This window comes from Nipponia nippon, unplaced genomic scaffold (genome assembly GCF_047370975.1).
Source record: "Nipponia nippon isolate SJK-2023a ecotype South Korea unplaced genomic scaffold, ASM4737097v1 scaffold_1, whole genome shotgun sequence".
Classification (NCBI taxonomy): domain Eukaryota; kingdom Metazoa; phylum Chordata; class Aves; order Pelecaniformes; family Threskiornithidae; genus Nipponia; species Nipponia nippon.
In genome coordinates, this window is record NW_028262290.1 from 3,277,404 (window position 1) to 3,296,946 (window position 19,543).

The 19,543-nt window shown below is 41.8% G+C and overlaps 1 protein-coding gene across 9 annotated transcripts in view; it reads left to right on the forward strand.

Moving 5' to 3' along the window:
- The window catches only part of TSNARE1 (t-SNARE domain containing 1), a 500,311-nt gene that overhangs the window by 251,110 nt on the left and 229,658 nt on the right, over positions 1-19,543 (forward strand). For 8 of the 9 annotated variants that reach the window (XR_015700647.1, XM_087739795.1, XM_087740350.1 and 5 more), the window contains one exon: positions 7,279-7,446. Coding sequence is in view for 8 of the 9 variants with exons in the window: in XM_087739795.1 (XP_087595921.1) it covers positions 7,279-7,446 (168 nt within the window). In the remaining variant the exon portion in view is untranslated. The remainder of the gene's footprint in view (positions 1-7,278; positions 7,447-19,543) is intronic. The other variant, XM_087740277.1, reaches the window with a different exon arrangement.

Genomic DNA, 19,543 nt, shown 5'->3' on the forward strand with positions numbered 1-19,543 from the left:
AAGTTTATACCTCTCTTCACTTGCTGTTTTGTTTCACTCACATTGCCTTGGGACCATCTATTTGCATGGTAGACAAAGTTGCCAAATCAAGAGAAAAAAAGAAGGACTGGAAATAGAAACAGGACAAACTGCTCCTTCCTTCCCTTATGGGGCATCTGGAAGAATTATGCAGGGTGAAAATACGTGACAAAATGTAGTCCTTGCAATCAACTGAAGTTTGCCCTTAGAAGCTGATGATCTCCATGAACAAAATATCAGTGTCAGCCCCACCATCTAAGCCTGGTAGGAAGGGCATTCCTCCTAAATTTGGTCTTCACCTTGGGGTGAAAATATGCTGTGCTTCTTAAAAGCACGTTGGTTATCAGAGAGCTAAACCTCAGGGCCCTGCCTTATTTTCTTTTTCTTCATCTACCACAGACATGTCATTTAATTCTCTCACCCTGAGTACAGTAAGATCGACTCTGAACTAGAGCAGCCCTAGGTGATGAGGTCAGGATTGCTCAGAATGAATTTGGTGAAGTAATAAAGTCTTGAAGAAAAAAAAAGAAGAAGAAAACAGTAGGAGGGATGAACTAGGTACTCTCTTACTAAGTTTCTTCTAGTTCCAGGAAACTAAATGGATTTTCTTAGTCTTCATGACTACAGAGACATGAACAATTAAATTTATAAGTGCTGAAAAGTGAACTAGCAAAATAGTTTCTGCTATTACATTCTCCCCAAAATTAGTAATTTCTTGCAGATTCCATAGCAAGAAGCTGGTAGAAATGATGATTTTCTTGCTCAATTTCAGGTTCACATCATTCAAAAGTAAACAACTTGATCAAGAGTGAAGACAGAAACACATGAGAGATTCTAGTTAATTTAAATAAAAATGCACTTCAACCCATCCCTTTATGCTAATTTCCCCATGCTGTTTTTTCTCATGCTACATTGGTGCAGAGTAATAAAATTTACATAACTTGAAGAAAATGCTGAATGTATTTCTGTATTTGCCCATGTTAGTGATGCATGCAGGAAGGATTGAAAATATCCCACTTAAAAGTTGTCCTTGCTATGGTAGTTTTAAATGTGCCCATGTTCGAGTGAAAAGGAAGAGCAAGCAATGATTAATTTGTGATTGCATTTCTTCCCCTGGTGTTGTGGGAAGCACCTCTGTAAGATAACAGAGCTCAGATTACCAATCACGGCTGTGATCTTCTGTGTGAAAGATAATGCAAAGTTGTAATATCACTATTTCACTCCCCTAAAAAATTTAGAAGTCCCAGGCTGCTTGTTCTATGCCCGCCTGAGGCCTTTCTACCTGTAATTGCTTTGGGCTTTTGCTTGGCAAGTTACAGCTCTAAATCTCATTGAGTCTCAAGGTTAGTTGTTTTGGAAGGATGGTTTGAGAAAGATCATCTAATCTGATTTATTTGTCTTCTTAACCTAGCTGTACATTGTAGACAGCCAGGCCAAAGCGGCTGCTCCGTGCCATTTTTGTCCCAGACAGCTTGCAGTGCCAACATGCTATTAAAAATGTGTCAGGCACAGGCAGGTAGCGTAACTACAGCAGTAGTGTGCATAGTGGTCCTCCATGTAAAGTATTTTATTGATCTTTAATGCAGGCACTCCGGCCTCATTATTCTACATGCAATAAAACGTGAATCTCTAGGCCTGGATGCTAGTGAGAATAGGATGCCCTCATAAAGTGTAGCCTGGCTGTTTATATGTCTATACATACCATAAAACAGGAGATAAACATCTCTGCATTTGCATTTTGTGTGAAAGCCAGAGACAAAATGTAACCCAAGGAGATGTGATAGTTTGCAGGAGGTGTGGGAGGTGTGTTGATTACTGCTTGAGCTGGCCATATCCCAGCTAGAGGTGCAGGAGGCTTCTTGAGATTGGAGAAGACAGAGCATCCTTCCTTGGTTTACTACCTGAGTCATGTAAGACCTCTAAAATACTCTGTTTTCATGGCTGCAAAAGATTTCCTTGGAACAACCTGCAGTATGTAGTACAAAATTAGCTTATGTGGGTGAGACTTCTTTTACTTGTGCTCATATAAACTTGGAGGTAACCAGTGAATTTGTGAACTGTGCTGTGCATATCAAAGGCAAGTTATTTTCTGGTTTGGGCTGATTTTGAGCTAAGAGAAATGGTGCTGTGTAATAGAGCCAGTTGCCAGACTGAGTCCAAGACCTTGCAGGATGGTCTAGAATAAAGGAGACAGCTTTCAATCTCAAGTGCCTAGCAATCAAGTGATGATGAGGACAGCTTCAACTGCTCGAAATATGGATATGAGTGGAGAAGTAGTCAGAAAAATTTACTTGTGTTCCTTCTTATTCTCCGGAATTAAGTTTTCAGTCCAGTTAGGAGACCTACTTTCCCCACTTTGATGGTATCAACAGCTCTGTCACATCTGTCCTAAGATACTCCATTAATATCCTCTTCCCATGTTTTCACACACAGTCAGAAATGAAACCCTCCTCTCCAGGACACAACTCCTGATTGAAGTCAGAGTGGATGGAGATGGTGTAGAAATGGGTTCATGTTGTCTAATTTCAGACACTGAGCTCAATTAAATCTCCTCTTCAGCTTCCTTCACACCGAAGTTGAAGGTAGAAGTGTGTGAATGTCTTCCTCAGCCCTTCATCCTCCTGCCCCTGTAGTTTATCATTCATCTGGTAGACACAGTCTGTAAATCCAACTCCAATAAATCTTAATTATTTACATCAACTTGTACAGTTCTTTTTGGAAAGACTGTGAGGGGACCATCTTATTGCAGCTGACACTGGGCACCTTAATTATCTGACTTGTAACTAACCTGAGCTGGAGGGAGTGTGTCTCCTTCTTTCTCTCTGGCTTATAATTTTTCTCTATATCTTCAGGTTTTGATGTGGTGTGGAAAAGAAATTTTCCTTTGAAATCACCAAACATTTCACTGGTGGTAAAAGACATTTCTCATCCATCTCCAGTCAGCATTTTGTGTCCTTAATTTCTGATAAGTGAACAATCTTATAATGAGCAATCAGAAATGGCATTGTTAAAGTTAGAGAAGTAAAAGGGAGCTACAGGACTGAGACAGTACCAGCACACATCTTACTGCTACAGGAGATTTCCTAACTCTCTGAAGATGAACCAAGAAAGCTGTCTGATATTCTGTTAGGTGGGGTTCACGTTAGATTTCTGCTTCTGGGTGGAATAAAGACCATATGGGAACTTGAAGAGAGGTCATTTCAGTCCCTTGCTTGGTGATTTTATGTGACATGGGTTGTAAAACTTGTGATATTGCTGTGTACAAGGAGAAGAAATTGTGTGTGTTAACACTGCTCTTCTATACCTTCTAATATACGAAGGGGAGTGAGGCAGGCACTGGGCTGCGAGAGGTCATCTTTGGAGGAGTCTCAGAATCATTGAATCATAGAATCGTTAAGGTTGGAAAAGACCTTTAAGATCATCGAGTCCAACTGTTAACCTGTCACTGCCAAGTCCACCACTAAACCATGTCCTCAAGCACCACGTCTACCCATCTTTTAAATACCTCCATGCAGCTCTGATACAAAGATTTTACTGCTGGTAAAGTACAGATACTGGCAGAAGTTGTCACCATCCAGATAAAACCTTTTTTAATTTTTTTTCCTCTTCGCTATCAGCAGCTGCATATAGCATCTCCCCATTGGTAGAATAAATCTGATTTAAAAATGTAGTTGTAAGCAGCAACGATTTTATCCTAGTGAAAAGATTTTATCCAACAGAAGAAATGTTGTGGCTGGGCATAATTTTTCAGATATGATGAATAACAGCATAGTATGACCCTCAGTCCTAAGAATTTAATTTTAAAAGAACTACTGAGCATATCAGATATACTCAACTTTTTCTCTCCTATCATTTTTTTCACAGGCAGAGTTTGGTTTATAGATACATCTTGACAAAGTCTGCCACAGGCAAATTTCAACAAAAGAACAACTTCAAACACATCCAATTAACAATTTATGAAAGGAAATCCAACAGAAAATTACAGAGAGATTCACAGGGCATAACATTTGGCATTAAATCAAATTTAATGTGGAAATGCGTGTATAGGGAGTTATGGCCCCTTCCAGTGCATTGTCAAAAGGAACTTTATCTGTGGAGGCTCAGTGACAGTCCTCCATCATATCTTTTCTTGCTATAAATAAAATATTTTGTCAGACATGGCAATAAGCACAACTCAAAAGGGAACAAGGACCACTGATAAACCAAGCTATAAGGAGTTTTCAGTCAGAAGTATTAAAAGTCATTAGATTTCTTCACACTTTCGAATCTAGGATTTGTTCACTTTATCACAGAAATGAGGGGCTCTGTACCATCAACAAACACAAAATTGCTTTTACTTTGTTAGCACAGCCAGCCACCATACATACCCCGATAGCAGGCCATGGTCACTATATTTAATCTTACTATGGAGCCATTTTTGTGTCTGAAAGGAAACTTCGCTCCCCCTCTATCCCGTTGTTTCCTGATTTACTCACTCACTCAGCAGCCGTGGTTGGATTTTCTTGAAAGATATTAAGGATACAAACTCACGTAATTGCCTTTAGCAGCTCTGAAATTAACTTAAGCCACTACATTGTTCAGAGAAAAACATCTGTGTCTGGACCATTATCTATTTAAACAGATTAATAGCCAGCTTTTGTAAGGGATGACTGAGCAGCATCACTTGCATTGCACTATCTGGATTATTCGGGGGAGCCATGTTATTTACAGATACCAGGACCAACAAGTGGGGATGACTAATAGAGTTGACACAGGCCAAGATCAAGCATATTTATGATACAGCTGTGGTATTACATGGACTAATATAATTTGAAGAGTTGGTTGCTATATTGCTGGCTCTCCTGTTAATCCTGTGCTCCCACATCAGAACAGAACAGGAAACATTTGAAAACTTGTAAGTTTGTTATCTTCCACTGAAATGCATATCTGCGTAGGAAAGCATGGCTTTAAGCGTCCATTTGTGTGCATTTAGGTCCATAGCACAGTGTCCTTGCTGTGAACATAGTACAAGAATTTCATTAGATCACTGTTTTCCTGCGTCTTCAGAGGGCAGACACTTGGGCTTTTCCAGCTTACTTGGCATTGTGCAGTATAACTGCCTCTACATGTCCTAGTTAGCCCACTAGTGAAGTTGAAAGGACACCTCTGTCATTATAAATGAAGCATTAGAATACCCCAAGGGTTTTTTCCTTGAGTCCATTAATACATGCTTTTGGCACTGAAACACTCTACCAGATAAGTTAGTGTCCAAAGCATGTAATAATTAGTGAATAAAACACCCCCAGGGTATCTTAATCCTATTAAAATGCGTCTTTTAAAGTGTAAATGAATTTTTAACCTAATTTTAAATGATGATTTTCTTCCTGTAACATACCCTTTCTCTGTAGATAACAGACCCCAGGGAAGCAGAAGGTGAAACACAGACAGACATTAATGTCAAAGATTTTAATCTTCTGTTTATATTTTTGAAAGATACTTGACTGTTTGCTGCCCATTTTTCTGTAAGCCTCTACTTCTTCCATCACCGCATTTCCTCCATCACATTGTATAATTTTCCTTGTCTGCAACTAGATGATGGTGATAATAATAATGAATTTTGTAAGGCAAAGTCTAGGTTTAGGCAATTGCAAAAATTCTTTAGTTCCTAAATGCAGAAATTATACACTATTTAAAGAATTAAAGAAGAGTTAAGGAGTTAAATAAGCGTTTCCACATGCCTGATATTCTTCAAAATCTAGCCATCTAGAGTGTCTAAATATGATTGCAAGAGTTAAATATTACCCATTTTCTCTATGCCTCCTTCACAGTTCCTCCAAGGCAGATGTCTAAGCAAACAAGCAAGAAGTAAAACACATTATAAGTGACTTTTTTTTCGTCATTCCCCTTCCTCCGTCATGCATGTTTGGTTAGGCTTCTCATTCTTGCCGTGGTGATCTGGCATTGTTTCCACTGCAACTTCCACTCAAGTCCTCCCAGTCCTTCCAGTTCTCCAGTCCTTCTTTGCCCTTCCAGCAAGCTGCCCGATGGCCTTGCTTCCTATTCACTCTGTGGGAATTCAGGGCATTTAATATCTTTGAAAACTTAGCCACAGCAAGACAGCAAAAGACTTTATTTCTCAGGCACAACTGGGTGAAAAGCCCTGGTGTTTGTGCTTCAGATAAGCCCAGGTCCAGAGAACTGAACATCCTCCTGAATTCTTGTGCTTGTTTTCTCCTGTAGCTTTCAGAGACTTTGGGGACATTCAGGTCAAGAATATGCTGTAGCAACTGCCATTTCTTCTTTCAACTTCAGAGCGTCGGAAGCGCTTGGATTGCTTTTTTATTGTAACTTTTGATTAGGAGTCAAAGCTCAGCTCAAGGCCAGTTTAAAGGACCATGTGCATTGTTTGAAGTGAAATACTCATGCAGTTGTAGGATTGGAGTCTTCAGCAGTGCCTATTAGTTCAGAACTTGAGCTCAGCCTCCTGATTCTCCAAACCAACCTTGTGTCAGTTCATTCTCTGAGTCCAGTCTAGACTGAACCCAACATCTCTATAGGCACAGAAGCTAAAGGTGGGGTGGAGAAGACCTTGTTAAACCTCTGCCCCTACCTGCAGTGTAGATGTAGCTGGATCGTGACCAGACTCTTTCATTTGGGATCTGAGTACAAGCACAGCTCCCAAAGGCAATGTGAACATCTAACTACCTGGAAAATGGTATCTGATGTGTCAGCAAAATCAAGTCAACTCTACAGAGTGAACACCATGAAATTGTGAGTGGCTCAAACTGATGACTCTGCAGTCACATTACTATAATGCTTTTCCCTTTTTTAAAGCTGTATTTAGTTTATCGCATGAATAGACAAGATAGCATCCTTTGTTATGTTGAATGTTGCAAGTTGGATTGTGAAGTCTTTAAGGAAAATGCATAGGCGTTATCTGCCTGAGAAAGTATCTAATTCCAGAAGAATTTGCAGGAAAATCAACAAGGTAAATGTGTCATCTTTGAGATGCATGTAAATGTTTTGTTCTGTCAGAACTGTTGGAAAATTGAAGCTGGTTGCTGGGGCTCAAATGTAGTTCAGGAGATCTGGCTTCAGGTCCTAACACTTCCTTCAAGACTTGATATGTTTCCTCTTACGTAACTTACTCTTCTTCTCTTCACCTTTTTGACATTGTTTATGCGATCTATTATATTACTTTTTTCTTTTCTCATAAGAAGACTATGTAAAACTGAACAATATTTACACATCTTTTGATTTCTTTCCATTCTCCCATCTCAGCAGAGCCCTAGGACCCCCTTCTCTGACCTACCTGATGATGAGAAGATCTTTAATGGGGGAGATGGCATGTGGCAGAACCAGAGCCAGGATCAAGCCTTGCTCTCGGAAATCACAGAAGAGGATCTGGAGGTCATTCGTCAGCGGGAAGAGGCCATTCAGCAGATTGAGGTCAGTAACCTTCTGCTGTCATGGGCTTGAGAGCTGGAAGTGCAGATACCTTGTGTTGTGCATTGCTCAACATGATGAAGGAAATGCTGATTTACATGGCTGCCTGTACAGCATCACTAAACATGGGAGAGATTATCAGGTGTTTCTAAAAATGGAAATCAGTGGCAGGAGGAAGAATTAGAAATCCATATGACCTGTAATGAAAATGACAAGAATTAATTAATATTCAAGGTCTAATTTTTTTTTCAGTGGGTCTTCTATAACAGAGTCTGTAGTGAGGTAGTTTAATTGAGCATGATCTGCAGCAAAACAACTTTCTAGGTGCATGCAAACTTGAAACTGGAACTTGTCACAGACAAAAAATATTCAGCTTTACCATTAGAGAGAATAATAGGTAGATGAAAGGAAATAACTTGTTAACTTTTTCAAATAATTCAATATTTTTGCTTTATCAAAGTATTTAGAGGTTCCTGATGTAATTAAAAGAAGACATATTATTTTTATTCCTTTTATTTAGAAGTGCTATAAATAATATATGAGAAAAAGGAACAAAAAGGGTCTGAATAAGTTAAACATCCCACATTTTTCTTTTTATACTTCTCTTTTTATGCTTTTGGGAAACTCTTGTTACTCAAATTTAAGGAATAAATGAGTAAAACCAGAACATTTTAAATCTTTCTAATTTGTATGCTCTTACAGGCCTAAACTCAAGATGAACCAAAAAAAGAGGGCTTCAGAATAATCAGAACATTTAATTAAGGACTATACTTTGTCCTCTAATTGGATTGAGCTAATTTTATCAGAATAGATTTTGGTTGCAGTATAGCAGGAATTGTGATTGAGTTAACAGTGCAAAAAGGGGACAAACGTTCCTGCTGTAGACTGGTGCTTTGAGGCTTTGACCTCTGTTTGCAAACAGTGATAGCTACATATGATTCAACACTGTAAGTAAGAAATGTTGATAGTTTTACAGGAGTGGGTCGATGTTAGTGTATGTCTAATTTCTGTTATGGTTTGCTGAATAGAGATGATTGAGCTTTGTGGACTTGCATGCATTACTAGGGATGAAATTGTTAAAGAATATTCTCACACTGAGTGTCCTTGGGTGTGAATTGTCCTTTCATACTTGAGGAACCTCTTTGCATCCACCAGGACAAACTAGGGAACTCTGTTGCAAGAAAATGCATGTTTTGGGATGTTCCTTTGATGTTCAAGAAGGATGGATGCAAAGGTATTTCTGAAATGGTGTTGTGGAAAAAAAAGGATATTGTTGTTATCCTTTTGTTGGAAATACAGTCACTGCCTTTTTCTTTCTGTCTTTATGTTGCCCCTGTCCTCTTCAGAAAAAAAAGCACATTTAGCGTTTGCCTATTAGGCAGTGGAAAATGACAAATCCCAACCCAGCCTCAAGCATACCAACTTTGGAAAAATCAAGAGATACAGTCTTGTCTCCATAAAGAGATCCTTATTTTGCTGGTTAAATCCCTTTTCTGTGCCACAAGCTGATATCTCTGCATGGGGCCGCACTGGACCACGTGGCCCTGGTGGGGTACTTCAGATGCGTTAAGGGAATCCAGTCCCAGCCCTACATAACTTCTAAATAAATGCAACACTTATGTATTGGGCAGGTTGTGTATCTATTGATTTGGTCTAATATGAATTTACCTTTGAATAACTTATTCAACTTATGCAGTTAATAACTTATTCAATTTAAGATGTTTATGTTGTTCAGCCTTCTGCTTCCTAAGAATGTGTGCACTTTCTTTTTACCTGTTTTTTCCCTATCTCCATCCCAACTGCATTCATTTTGCTTTGCTATCCAAGATCCGTATTGATCCTGTAAGGAGGACTACATTTGACATGTATTATTTCAAACATAGCTTAAACATTTCTCGTCAGGAGGAAAACATTTAGGACCAATAGTATTTTATTTAACATCTCTTTTGAAAGAAATATAATGAAAATGAAACGGATTTTTGGACTGCGTCGTACCTCCCCCCGGCTGTATTTGAATAAGCAGATGGTGCTTTTAAATCATTTTCACTGGGTTTTGGTTTTCTGTTTGTTGACCCACACAAACATATTTCTTGTGAAAGGACTCATCTTGTGCATTAAAACTTCCCTGATTTCATTAGAAGTTGTGGCTATACAGAGAAGGGTCTCACTGAGGTCATAGTCACCCTTACAACTTTTTTCCAATATGTTTTCAAAACCATTAAGTAACCAAGAAGGTTAAAAGGAAACATCATTCCTAACTGTCAAACACAGCTAATAAACTAAATTTGTTGCCAAACTGATGTATAGCATTTGTTCTCCTTTGCTCTTTGGGGACCAGAATGAAGAACAGAGCTGTGCAAAACATATCTTATGCAAATGGATTGGTCTTGCTGGGATTTTTACTTTTCTGCATATCTAGCACTAGAAACATGTAGATCTTAAGCAGCACAGAAGAGGTCACAGAGCATTGCTAGAACATCATATCTTCTGGGCCACACTGATTATCACTCAATTTTGGAGAAGCTTATGGTGCTGGAACCAGTAATGGGCCTTTTATTTTGAGAGACATTGAATTTGCCCTTTTTGCAAGAACAGATATAAAACCTTTTTCATTGCTAAAGAAATGAGGAAATAAATTCTCTTCCTGTCTTGTGTCCTGAAAAACAGATATAAAATTGTGCCCATAGTAGTCATCTTCTTAATGTTCCAATGACTCTTTACCACTTTCGTGTTTTCCACATCTCCAGAATCTCTTCAGAGGTTCAGGTTAATGGGACATTGTTCTCTGTCATGAACATCCCTTGAGGCACTTTTCAGCGTTCACAGTTTCCACCTAGAAAGATAACAGCCATGTCAAAGGTTCAGCTGGCTGTTCATTTTATTTAAATGTGCTTCTTTTGCTATTGCTTGCAGATTAAAAATAGAGAAGTCTGCAAGGGAGATGTCTCGCCAAAACCTTACATTTTGGATAAAGATCTTTATTGCTTGGAAATGTCAAAATCTGGTAGGACACAGCAGCCTTGACACAAGTGTTATTTCTTAAAATATTGCTTTGAACTGTTATATAAAACCTATTTTAACTTGAACTGTATTGGCAGTGAATAATAGATGCCATAACAACTTTATATATAGCACTGTAAAATGTGCCATCAGAAATACATGAGCTGAACTGTAATGTGCATTGTCAGTGCTCAGTGCTGGCACAAGCTCTGTCATAGCAAATATTTATAATTTGGTGTCCCATGCCTTTCATTGGCACCTGTGGTCATGTGAAAAATGGAAGGAGATAAAACTTTGAGAAGAAATGGATAACCATTGAATGGAGAACTTCAGGATTTCATCTGGTGACTGGAAAGACCTATAAAAAAGATGCTAAATGACATATTGATTCAGAAAGCCTCCAGTGATCCTCCCCATGCAGACAGCTTCTCCAGGGGTGATGAGAAAGGAAGATGAGGCAAACCCCTCCCAGACCCCACCACCATTTCCTTGGAGTCACCACCAGGTCATCCCACCTCCTCCACAACCCTCTTTCCCTGTCTTATATGAATTCTCCTACCATGAAGAGTGGGGAATAGATGAGACAGAAGTATACCAGGGAAGGGGCAGATTTGGAGAGCAGGGCTTGCTCCTGGCATTGGGAACAGTTGTCCCTGAAATAACAAGGTTCATTTCATCTATCCTGACTTCCCTACTTCCCTACACCCCTTTTTCTCTCTGCCCCCACAGGAGGAGCAGCAGCAGTAAGAGATGGAGGTAGGCAGCTGCCTATTTTGTCAGCTGCCAAACCTGACACTACCAGGACTAACCACATCACCTCTCAGCCCTGAAAACCAGCAGATGCCAGTCAGTTTATACAGATAATTACAGTTACTAAATTACTTAGCGGTCAGGAAGTCAATCATTCAGAGCAAACGAATACAAGGTAAGTCTAGATGAAACACAGTTCAATGATTAATTGCTACTGGGTAGACAGACATTGCAAACTGGAGACCATCAGTTGCAGATGCCTGTGCAGCCATGGAGAGTCCTCCAGTGGAAGGGTGCTAGGAAAGCAATTGGAGAAATTAGTTCAAGTGTCAACTCTGCCATCAACTCCTTATGTGCTTTGGGCACTGATCATACTGATCGTAAGTCACTTATCTATAAAATGAAGCTGAAAGAGTCATCCTATGTCTCAGAGGGAATTGGGAGAATAAATTGTTTAGCATGTTCCTTCCTCGTTTTGGTCAGAAGACACAGTAAATAACAAGAACGATTCCCCCTGCTCCCTGGGGTATTTCCACAGGTTTCCATTTCTTTCTTTTTGTATTTAATGCAGAACTCGGGCATTAACTTGGCTGATGTGAGAATGTGGACAGTTTTCTCCAGTAATATATGGTCATCAGAGCATGAGAGCCAGTGCTGTCTGGTGATGCTTTGCTAACTTTTGGCAAGTGAGTATATGGTGAAGATAACTCCGTCCAGTTTCTAATAATCAGTTGAAGATATCCTGAAGAAAGCAAAGCACATCAACAGAGCTTCATTTTAGTTGATGCTTCTCTTGGCAAAAGAGAAGGAGAGGTGGTTAGGGTGTGGCAACAGGTGTGAGGGAGATGCCTTTATTTTTAGGAAAAGTTGTTCCCTCTGGGTCGGTGTTGAGAAATGTTGATGTTCATTCCCTATCTGTTTTGAAGAGAAGAGATAGATACCAGCCTCCACGCCTGTCAGTCAAGCATTTGTAAGCAGACAGAAAATGAAATCCAATAAAAATAAAACCAAAGAAGCCCCACAGAGTCTGTCAGAATGTGTTTGTTAGTTCAAACATGTTCCTTGTTCACTCATTACTACATATCATTTCTTGCTGAGGGATATTTTCAGTAAAATCTCTCACTGATGCTAGCAGTTTAGAAGGTTTAATGCAAGCTATTTTATATCTTTCATCAGCTTCAGTAGTACAGGGTTTTGATTTATGGGGTCTCTGCCTGCCTCTTCACAGAGACTTTTCAACTCAGAGTAATGTATAAATAACACGATATCATGACAAGCACCGTAAGTGAACGATCTGGTGCCGCGTGAGTGTCAAACAGCACTCTTTTCATGGCAGTGTGGTGGAGCCTAATTATCATGAGCAGCAGAGCTGCCTGCGAGGTTGACGTGGCCATCCCTGAGACTCAATATTGAGTTGTTCCCTAAAGAATTCGTTCAAGTATTTTGGCCAGTCTAATTTAAAATGACCCGAGCTGTAGGACTGCCACCATTTATTTCAGGAGACTATTTCACGGTCCAGCAGGCTTCAGTGTTGATGAAATGCTTCCCTCTGTTCTTGCTAAAGATCCCTTTGTCATTCTCAGCTCTTTATACCTAGTGAAACTCTACTGGACCCTGCAAAGAATTCTTCTTCCCCTTTGGCTTTTAAACTCCTCAAATGCTAACAGTTACCCTCCTCTTCAGAAGTCAGTCTCCCCTACTTTTCAGTCACTTCAGTGCTCTATTCTCAATTATTTCCCATTTGTTAGTTCCTTTCTCCTACAGCAGCAGACCATATATAGGATCTTGGTGTTGTACCAAACTGAACAGAAGAAATGTGTAAAAAGCCCCATGTATCCGATTCAGAGGTTACAAGACTGATGGAAAATTTTTAGATAATTTCTGCACTAGTAAATTAAAGTACCAAGGACACTAGAACTGACTTACTACACTTCTAAATTGTTAGAGCATATCCTGGCACACTTTTGACCCAGATTAGCCAGTGCTTGCCCAAATATTGACACAGTTTGACAGTTAACACGTTCTCCATAAACAGTTTCAATGCAGCCACCCTGTTCAGAGGGTAAGGGGACTTAATGATGTGTATGCAATGAAGTGCATACCTGCAGTTTCAGTGCCTGTGAACAGATATCTCCTGTTTCCTTGTACAGCTGCAACCCTATTGATTTGATCACAAAAATTTCCTTTAGTCTTCACTGACATTTAGGGAAGAGGAGTAAGGCGAATTAAGGGTAAATTCTGTGGGAAACTGCACAAGCCTGAGGGCAAAATAAGGGATGTGCGAAAATAACAGCTGGCCTCTTTGAAAATGTGGAGAAGCCTTAGCAAGTATTGAGAACAAAAAGCAGCCTATCCCAGCAGACTCATGCAGTGGCCGTTTTCATTGCATATTGATTTGCCCATGCGTCCCCTCTCTGTCCCCTTGTGGCCTCCACAAATTATGCTTTGCTCCAAATTGCAATTACTTGCCTTCATGTCAAAACTCTTCACAGACAATCTTCACATCCTTAACATGTTGCCTTCAAATTGCCAGTGTTGTGCCAGTCAGCACTGAAAAGTTTTATTAATTGGAGTTTCAGAGGCTCTGCCCTGAATGGGCGAGTGCTGTTTTGGTGTTTTCAGTGTCATTCTAACTCACTCCCTGTTTCAGTCCAGATGTTACTCTCTCAAGCATCGTCACTAAACATGTGATAGTTAACTCCCAGGCTTCTTTGTGGAGCAACTCTGTTTAAGGTGTGTCTCTTCAAACGTTTTGGCTTCTATAAGAAAGGCAGTTTTAGAATCATAGAACAGAATCATAGAATCATTTAGGTAGGAACAGACCTTTAATATCATTGAGTCCAACCATTAACTTAACACTACCGAGTCCACCACTAAACCATGTCCCTAAGCATCTTTTAAATACCTTCAGGGATGGTGACCCAACCACTTCCCTGGGCAGCCTGTGCCAGTGCCTGACTACCCTTTCTGTGAAGAAGTTTTTCCTAATATCCAACCTAAACTTCCCCTGGTGCAGCTTGAGGCCGTTTCCTCTCATCCTATCGCTTGTTACTAGGGAAAAGAGACTGACCCCCACCTTGCTACAACCTCCTCTCAGGCAGTTGTAGAGAGCAATAAGGTCTCCCCTCAGCCTCCTTTTCTCCAGACTAAACAACCCCAGCTCCCTCAGCCTCTCCTCATAAGACTTGTGCTCCAGACCCTTCACCAGCTTCGTTGCCCTCCTCTGGACATGCTCCAGCACCTCAATGTCCTTCTTGTAGTGAGAGGCCCAAAACTGAGCGCAGTATTTGAGATGCGGCCTCACCAGTGCCGAGTACACCAGGGAGCACACTCCCTGGCTCATATTTTGGTTGGAATCGCGCGGTTCTGCTCACATATTGTGTTTTAGTTCACTTCTGAGAGCACTGTCATAGCTCACAAATTAAATTCATGTGGGATGAAACTCCATTAAAAGACGTATTGCAAGTGTCCACCTCGTGGTCCCCGACCAATAACAGACATTCAGTCCATAGGGACAGGCTGGACCTAGTGTGAAGTAAAACTTCATGGATACTTTGGATATTGTGTCCCCAGCACCAGCTGTTTTTCTCTGTACATCTGCGCCTGCTACTCCACAATACCTGCCACTGCAGGTACAGACTTAGTTCTTTCCAGAGCAACTGAGAGATAATCTGCTGCTTGGTCTTCAGAAAGCCAGTATGATTACGTATTCCCTTCAGTTTGGCTTTTTCCATCCAGCACGGTTCCCAATGCTGCTTGAAAGTGCCATGTACTTTTTTAATCATGTCCTAGAGCCCAGAACATCATCATGCTAGAGGAGTTTCACTGTCATGCTAGAAGAAAATTGCTCCAACAAGCTGTGACATGTGTGTCTCATGATACCTACCACCTTGCACAGAGAAAACAAACATAAGATTACATTTCAGGGCTAAAGAGGAATCACATGGGACCCAGAGGTGAACCAAGTGAAGGGCTCTGAAATGTGAGCATAGCTAGTCAGTTCTGCTAGCCTCACACAGTATGGTGTTCAACCAATCCATACCAAATGGCTGAGGAGTCAGGATCCTTTCCCTGCTGCAGCCCACGGAGTATGACAACTCAGTAACAATGTGGAGAACAGTATAGATGGCAGTTACAGGCTAAAATAGCAAACACAAAAATCACATGCACCCACAGAGTCTTCTTGCTGTATTTCCTTCTCTTTCCATTTCCACTGTTTATTAAATGCTACTGTTATATCGGTATACATCCATCTGTCCCATAAACCCAATACATCCAGACACAGAGGCAAGAGATGAAATACCACCAGGTAATATATTGTGAAAATTCTCTCATCATCTCCTTTCTGCTTACACATCATTTTTGCTAGGACTACTTGCAAAAGTCCAAACTTTTTCTTATTGACTGGATAAAACTGTATTTCTTCCTCTCCTCACGGAAATGATTAGAGCTTGTATATTTTTGCACTCAGTATTTCATCAGGGATATGTGTACAACCTAGGATCTCACTTTGCAAGACAGAGAAGATTCAGGAATACATAACATTTATTTTTAGCCCTAGACATTTCTTATATCTAAAGGTGTAACCTTATAGAACATAGCATCATAGAATCATTAAAGTTGGAAAAGACTCTTAAGATCATTGAATCCAACCAATAACTTAGCACTGCCAAGTCCACCACTAAACCATGTCCTCGAGCACCATGGCTACCCTTCTTTTAAATACCTCCAGGGATGGGGACTCAACCACTTCCCTTGCATAGCCTGTGCAAGTGCCTGACTACCCTTTCTGTGAAGAAGTTTTTCCTAATATCCAACCTAAACTTCCCCTGGTGCAGCTTGAGGCCGTTTCCTCTCATCCTATCGCTTGTTACTAGGGAGAAGAGACCGACCCCCACCTCGCTAGAACCTCCTTTCAGGGAGCTGTAGAGAGCAATAAGGTCTCCCCTCAGCCTCCTCTTCTCCAAACTAAACAACCCCAGTTCCGTCAGCCGCTCCTCATAAGACTTGTGCTCCAGACCCTTCACCAGCTTCGTTACCCTCCTCTGGACATGCTCCAGCACCTTGATGTCCTTCTTGTAGTGAGAGGCCCAACACTGAACACAGTACTTGAGGTGCGACCTCACCAGTGGCGAGTCCAGGGGCACTATCACCTCCCTGGTCCTGCTGGCCATACTATTCCTGATACAAGCCAGGATGCCATTGGCCCTCTTGGCCACCTGAGCACACTGCTGGCTCATATTCAGCCAGCTGTTGAACAGCACCCTCAGGTCCTTTTCTGCTGAGCAGCTCTCCAGCCACTCCTCCCCCAGCCTGTAGCGTTGCATGGGGTTGTTGTGACCCAAGTGCAGGACCCGGCACTTAGCCTCGTTGAATCTCATACAGTTGGTCCCAACGATCCAGCCTGTCCAGGTCCCTCTGCAGTTCCTTCCTACTCTCCAGCAGATCGACACTTCCACCCAACTTGGTGTCATCTGCAAACTTACTGAGGGTGCACTCAATCCCCTCGTCCAGATCGTCAATGAAGATATTGAACAGGACTGGCCTCAGTACTGAGCACTGGGGAACACCACTTGTGACTGGCCGCCAACTGGATTTGACTCCGTTAACCACCACTCTCTGGGATCGGCCCTCCAGCCAGTTTTTAACCCAGCGCAGAGTGCACTTATCCAAGCCGTGAGCAGCCAGCTTCTCCAGGAGAATGCTGTGGGAGACAGTGTCAAAGGCCTTACTAAAGTCCAAGGAGACACCATCCACAGCCTTCCCCTCATCCACTATGTGGGTCACCTTGTCATAGAAGGAGACCAGGTTGATGAAACAGGACCTCCCTTTCATAAACCCATGCTGGCTGAGCCTGATCCCCCACTTGTCCCACACGTGCCGCATAATGACACTCAAGATGATCTGCTCCATGACCTTTCCTGTCACCGAGGTCAGGCTGACAGGCCTGTAGTTCCCTGGATCCTCCTTCTGACCCTTTTTATAGAGGGGCATCACATTTGGTAACTTCCAGTCATCTGGGACCTCCCCGGTTGACCAGGACTGCTGATAAATGATGGAGAGTGGCTTGGCAAGCTCCTCTGCCTGCTCCCTCAGTATACTCGGGTGGATCCCGTCTGACCCCATGGACTTGTCAGCATCCAGATGGAGGAGCAGTTTGGTGACTGTGACCTCTTTGAAAACGGGGCTTCATTCTGCATCCTATCTCCATCTCCCAGCTCAGGGGCCTGAAAACCCCGAGGATGACCAGTCTGACTATTAAAGACTGAGGCAAAGAAGGCATTAAGTACCTCAGCCTTCTCCTCATCCTTCGTGGCAATGTTTCCCTCGGCATCCAACAAAGGATGGAGATACTCTCTGGCCCTCCTTTTGTCGCTGGTATATTTGTAAAAACATTTTTTGTTATTTTTAACGGCGGTGGCCAGTTTTAAGTTCTAGCTGGGCCTTCGTCTTTCTGATCTTCTCCCTGCATAAACTCACAACATCCTTGTAGTCCTCCTGAGTCACCTGCCCCTTCTTCCAAAGGCAGTAGGCTCTCCTTTTTTTCTTGAGTTCCAGCCAAAGCTCTCTGTTTAGCCAGGCCGGTCTTCTCCCCCGCCTGCTCGACTTACGGCACGTGGGGACGGCCTGCTCCTGTGCCTTTGACACTTCCTTCTTGAATAACATCCAGCCTTCCTGGACTCCTTTGCCCTTCAGGACTGCCTCCCAAGGGACTCTGTTAACCAGCCACCTAAACAATCCAAAGTCTGCCCTTCTAAAGTTCAGGGCAGCGGTTTTGCTGACCCCCTTCCTTACTTCTCCAAGAATTGAAACCTCTATCATTTCATGGTCACTGAGCCCAAGACAGCCTCCGACCACCACATCGCCCACCAGAACCTCTCTGTTCATAAACAGCAGGTCCAGCGGGGACTGCTGTTATGACCATACTGTGTATAGTGAAGTGCTTTTAACTAAATTGGAGAGGTTTCCACTGTGTGCTATAGATAATTCTCCTTTTCTGACTTAGACTCCCAGTGCCTTATCCAAAGATTGTTAGTGGCAGAGACTCTTGCCCTAAAACCTTTTCTTCATGCACTCTTCTTTTCAGTGAGTTTGCATGAAGAAACTAGTAATGAAAGCCTTGATTCAGCAAATCACTTATGTATGTCTTAAGAGCTTTGCTGAATAGGGATGGACTTTAGCACCTACTAAAAGTGAAGTATTTCCTCTGCAGAAGGAGAAAATAGTGCTGACACACACATTATTTGCTAATAATCTGAATTTTAGGCAGACACATCTGCATATATATATCTACAGAAATTGAGCTGAGCTAAAGACTTGTATATTGACTGTCAATGTACATTGATAAGGTAGAGAGCTGGGGAGAGATCTCTAGTGCTTGTGATGAAACAGTGTTTAGCTTCTGCAAATCCTCTCACTTAAGTGTTAATATTTCCTTTGTTAAAAGGATGTGTTACTTTCCTCCTCCATTTACTGCACTTTTGCCTATTTTTTTGTTGCCAGATGATGACTGTCTCCATAAAGGTAATATCTTGCTCCTATTCCTGTTAGCACAGACAGTACAAACATCATATGCCTCATCAATACGGCTATTTTTGTGGATGTGATTTGCTGCCCTGTTGTGGTTTAACCCCAGCCGGCAGCTAAGCACCACACAGCCGCTCACTCACTCCCCCCTGGTGGCATGGGGGAGAGAATCAGAAGAGTAAAAGTGAGAAAACTTGTGGGTTGAGATAAAGACAGTTTAACAGGTAAAGCAAAAGCCACACACACAAGCAAAGCAAAACAAGGAATTTGTTCACTACTTTCCATCAGCAGGCAGGTGTTCAGCCATCTCCAGGAAAGCAGGGCTCCATCACGTGTAACTGTTTCTTGGGAAGGCAGATGGCATCACTCCAAACGTCCCTCGCTTCCTTCTTCTTCTCCCAGCTTTATATGCTGAGCATGACATCATATGGTCTGGGATATCCCTTTGGTCAGTTGGGGTCAGCTGTCCCAGCTGTGTCCCCTCTCAACTTCTTGTGCACCCCCAGCCTCCTCACTGGTGGGGTGGGGTGAGAAGCAGAAAAGGCCTTGCCTCTGTGTAAGCACTGCTCAGCAGTAACTAAAACATCCCTGTATTATCAATGCTGTTTTTCAGCACAAATCCAAACCATAGCCCCACACTAGCTACTATGAAGAAAATTAACTCTACCCCAGCCAAAAGCAGCACATGCCCCAAAGGGGAATTACCACTCTCACCTATTACTTAGGTTAGAGCAGTTTACTCTCTAGTTTTCTGGTGCTATAATTAATAACAAAGTAGATCAATAGCCCATCAAACAGCCAAGATCCCCTAGCAGTGCTGTCA